At 38.7% G+C, this 5,000-nt stretch overlaps 1 protein-coding gene across 1 annotated transcript in view; it reads right to left on the bottom strand.

The window, feature by feature from the left end:
• Positions 1–5,000, bottom strand: part of LOC138050192 (protein sidekick-2-like) — a 103,584-nt gene that overhangs the window by 21,588 nt on the left and 76,996 nt on the right. Inside the window, 4 exon segments of the mRNA XM_068896649.1 lie at positions 794–950; positions 1,719–1,813; positions 3,368–3,631; positions 3,633–3,832. Of these exon segments, the coding sequence (XP_068752750.1) occupies positions 794–950; positions 1,719–1,813; positions 3,368–3,631; positions 3,633–3,832 (716 nt within the window).

Raw genomic sequence — 5,000 nt, 5'->3', positions numbered from 1 at the left:
TAAGGTTTTTCCTATTAGTCAGCCAAGAATAAAGTATTGAACGTTGAAAGCGCATTGCATAATGATGCTTTGAAAATTCGAAATTTTGCATCCTGAAGAACGTAGGGCATCATTAACGCTTTTGCCACCCAATAATTTGTCCAGTTTTTCATGGCGAAAGAAATGCTTCCTTATCAAAGATAAAAGGCTTAAAACTGGATATTTAACTTTATCAAGTTTATTTACCTTTATCAAGTTCTTTTAAATATTGAAGTCAATTTGTAAATAGCTTGAGCAAACTCGTATGTTAATAGCACAAAATGTTAACAATGACGTCAGCAAAGATTTCCTTATTTCTATCAAGCCGCAGCTCCGTTTACCATCAGTTAAACTCTCACTCCCAAGATCTGAATGTTAATTCTCCTTACTGGCTGCCGTGCATTAATTGTTATGTCAGTTATGGGAATTTGATGACATATCTCAGTAGACAAAAAAATAGGTGATGAATTTCTTTATTCTCGTCACCAATCTGCTTCAAATGCATTGAGCTTGAGAGGAGAAAATTTATATCAATCTGTTGGAAGTCAAAAGGTAAAATTATTGTCACTCGAATGATTACGGATGACTCATCTGTACGTGATCACCTTAGAGACTCTATTAAGCTTCCATTTGATTTTTCAAGCAGTCGTTGGGTACAGTATTCCAAAATCTATTTCTCTCCCCCTCCCATTCCCCATAATTTGACATTTAGGTTTCCAGTCAAACTCCTCCATCTCTCATCTTGGACACACCTCTGGTTTCCCTGGACACTCACCTTGCTTCCATATATCTTCGTCGCACTTTTTAGAGTGACTGTCGTCAGCGCTGTCGTCAGCATTGCCATGGTGACTGCGATGATAACGAGGCCGAAATAAATCCATATGACAGCAAACAAGCGTCCCTTGTAAGACAACGGCGCTCGGTCCCCATACCTGCGATAAAAGGTAGTTTAAGCAAAGCAAAGACAACGAAAACGTCACTCCAAAATATAACTTAGCGCTATCGCCAGTATTTCGCGAGTATTCTCTCTTGTTCAACTTGTACAATACGGGCGAACTATCCTGTAACTGGATGGGTACGAACGGTTTTAATGGAAAATAGACAATGAATGGTTCATTGTTATATGCTCACGTTGTCTTCAAAAACCTAATATTTATTTTTTTTCACGGCGTTGTTGTTTTGTAGAGTATGGCAAAGAAATACACTGAAGTGCGTGCCAATCAACCAATCATATTCTTGCTTTGTTGCGTTGTCCTTGCCGTAACCATCGTCTTTGCTTAAATTCCCTAATCGTGTGAAGCAAGGTCGCATTCTTCACGTACGATATGGTATTTTCAGGTTACCTCCATTTCTTCGAGATTACTATAAATTTCGTAAGAAGAACGAATGGACTTAACACTCACGACCAAAAGAATACTTTGTCTCCAGGCGATTTTTGGGAGTTTAAGAAACGACGACGGCTACAGCAATGAAAACAGCACAAAAGAATAACATTGGACGTGATGCACGTGCGGCACGTCCGGCACGCATTTTCAGTTAGCACGTATTTTTGCTGTCCTCTGCATAATCACCATATTTGTGGTTTAGACGGCAACGTAAACATTCATTCAAATGTGAACTTTTTGTTTCATTTGACGAGTAGCATGAGGGGAATACTTCCTATGGTCTTGAGTTGGGCAGAAGAGAAGTTATACACATACCCTAATGTTGTCATGGAAACAAAGGACCACCAGATCCCATCCCAGGTCCCTCGAATGAAGGATGGATGAAAATCTTTCGCGTTTCCGGTTCTCTCCTGACAATGTAAGAAAAAGAAGGCATCGTGCATTAGATTTACTGTAAGATCTTAGAAGAGACTAATAGGCGATGTTCACGATAGCGTCATTTGACTACAACTGCCAGAATTTAGCTTGTTTTTCTTTTCTTATTGAAATTTTGTATTCCCAGCGGGGTTAAAATAACAATAGCTCTAATTAGCATGAGTCAAGCAAAACCTGAAGGATTCTGGTACTTGTAGTCAAATGGCGTTATCATGCAAATGTCCTATTGGAAAGGCCACTTTCAATAATACCACAATACTCCTTGTTTGCCCTCCAAACGTTTGCATTAGCATTCTTTCCAGTTTCTCTTGAAACTTACAATGGTCCCAAGAGAAAATAAAAACAATGCTTATGCAAAATATAGGAGAGCAAACAAAGAGTATTATGGTATTTTTGAAAGTGGCCTACGATTTTGGGGATCAACATCGGGCAAAGTTTGCTGACGTCATTGTTTGCATTTCGTGCCAAAAACTTTGGAAATTTGCTCACGGAAGTAATTAGATGCATCTAGTCTAAGGCTTTGTCACTTATTTCCAACAAAGAGGTAAGGGTAAAGGTTAGCGTTATTTTTAGCCTTGAGTAAATGCAGCAGTTAATCTTTACATAAAGAGCAGCATTTGGGAGACGCTTTGTGACGTTAATTGTCTGTATTCCAAGACACAAGTGATGTTAAAGTGAGGAAGAAGAGCAAGGGTCACACTTCGTGACGCTTATTGAAATCCGCGAGCATCTAATTAGGGGGTATTTCTGGACATGAGCGAATTTCAATCGAGTGTCGTAAAAGCAAAACCAAAGTAATTACTTTGGTCAATCAAAAAGGACGGAGACAATCCAGTAAACCAATCAAAACTCGAAGTAATTGCACGTAGCCGACAGAAAGCGCGAGAAAATGTGCACTTCCGATTGGTTGAAAAAATGGCGCAAGAACTTTGAACCAATCACTGAGTGAAGTAATGCTAAACCAAAGCAATTCGCTAATTACTTTCGACACTCAATTGACAACCGCTCTATCTGAAGTCGTCCAGCTATACACAAATGAACTTTTCTAAAGTTAAACGAATTTCTTCATCTACGTCAGCTCCCTGATTTTAAGGACTTTTCATTCAGTTATTAGCGGATAATTAGCAACCGAAAACACGTACATTAAATTAATCGATGACAAGTATCCAATGAGCCCATAAATGTTTGGTTGAATTTTGAATCTTTTAAAGCAAAATATAATATAGATTATCTGATTTAAAAGTACCAAGATTTTTGCAAAGATAGCTAAAAATGTAATTCACTTGAACCTTAAGCTCAGCACGGATTTCATGAATAATTGACAAGAAACTTCAAGTCGCTTATTAAGCCTTTCTCGCTCAAAAAGTTGTTTGTAAAACCTGATACTAGTATCTTCTTGTTCCACATAGTTTTTGTTTTATTTCTGACAAAAGGCAGGTTTCATGTTTTAAAACGTCTTTCTTTTTCAAGATACAAAGGAAATTCAAAAAGTCGAAATTCACCAAAGGAAATAATCACACGTGACTCACCAAAATCCATATAATCACGCCCGCTGCATAAGCCGTAACCATGGGCAACAATAGCACAGGCAAGCAACGAATTATCGAATTGAACATTGTGTTCTGTTGTGTGGAAACTTCCGGGTAAACAATAAATGCGACTCCCGATGATTCTATCACAGGAACGTATCCAAATCCACCCTTGTAGCTGTCCTGGAGACTGCTTCCGTAAATGGGAAAGGTAAAATCAGACGATGTGTCCAAAGACTTGAGAAGAAAATGGCTCGAGTTTTTTTGCGGACTCTTCGTTACTACCATCTCGTTTGAAATTAACAACTGTTGTCTGAAATTCAGAGCACGAGCCACAGCATTCATCGACCATCTCTTTAAGTACCCACGGAATTATTTCTCCCGGTTGTCCGTCGTCTCTGACATTCGCGTATGGTTCGTATCTTCGCCAGCTTGTCGTAAGGATCGATTCACAGTGACATGTCTCTGGAAATAAGATACAAGACAATTACTAAGGACGAGAGGTTTGCTATAAGAGATTGGGTACTTGCATCATAATGAATAAGATCTAATGAAATATGGGATTGTTTTCGTTGTCTGAACACTCAACATCGTAGCCAAGTCTCTCAACCAATTCTTAATTGTCCATTTGCTCCAAGCACAGGCGCCCCAAGCTCAGTGTGAGGGAAACCCAACAAAAATATAAGAATTTGTATGGGAATCCCGATAAAAGACATGAGAAGATAAATTTACGGAAAAATTCTCAATTACAAAGCCTAACCTTATTGCCATTGTGGGTCGCTTCCTTCCTGTGTGTGTTTTTCCAGATTTGACGCGAACTGAGACATTATCAGTTCCTCGGTTGTCAACGGTTATAACAAAATACCAAGGCAAGAGATTATGAAGGTAAGAGAAGTAATCCCTCATACTGGCCCTATTCCCATCATAATCCCTCTTAAGTTATTTTAAGATCTCCTGCGAGATCTGGTGTTCCCACGAGGGTTAACTGATAGCCAATCACATGTCCCCATTTTTACCAATGTTGACAGTTGAGCGAATTCCCACGTAATGATTCGCGTCGTTCGCGATTTACCATCAAACAAAAATGACGGAGGTTGTTGAGACAAACGCGTATATACATTTTCTGGACGAACGTGACTTGTTGACTACAGAGTTAAGCGATTTCAATGACTTATGTTTTGAAATCTGTATCTCGGAAGGAACGAGTTATGTAACCGACAGGATTTTGCACAGAATGGCAAATGGAAGACTATAGTCGATAAGTACGATCTCTCTGACTTTAATAAACGCATTCTCGGTTTCCTTTGCGGGATTACAATGTGATGACTTAATTCTTATATGGTGATAAAGTAGACAGATAGAGTTCTACAACAATACCAAACATGAAAGGAAAACTTGAATCAAGCGTCCGATAAAAATTTTTGAACCCGTGTTATCGGATTCAAGTGAATTTGCAAAGCACGTATGTTAAATATAGCTGTCTCCTTAAAAAAAATATTTAACACGGTTTCGTGTATGGCACAACCTTGAATGTGGTATCATTGAAAACTAGACAATTAAGCGATTTCAGTTATAGATGTTTGAAACCTGTATCTTGAAAGGATCGAGTTTTAGAAGCGACAGACTTTATGAT

The sequence above is a fragment of the Montipora capricornis genome, chromosome 5, assembly GCF_036669925.1.
Source record: "Montipora capricornis isolate CH-2021 chromosome 5, ASM3666992v2, whole genome shotgun sequence".
Lineage (NCBI taxonomy): Eukaryota > Metazoa > Cnidaria > Anthozoa > Scleractinia > Acroporidae > Montipora > Montipora capricornis.
The sequence above is the reverse complement of the archived record's forward strand: the minus strand, read 5'-3'. Positions and strand labels throughout refer to the sequence as shown.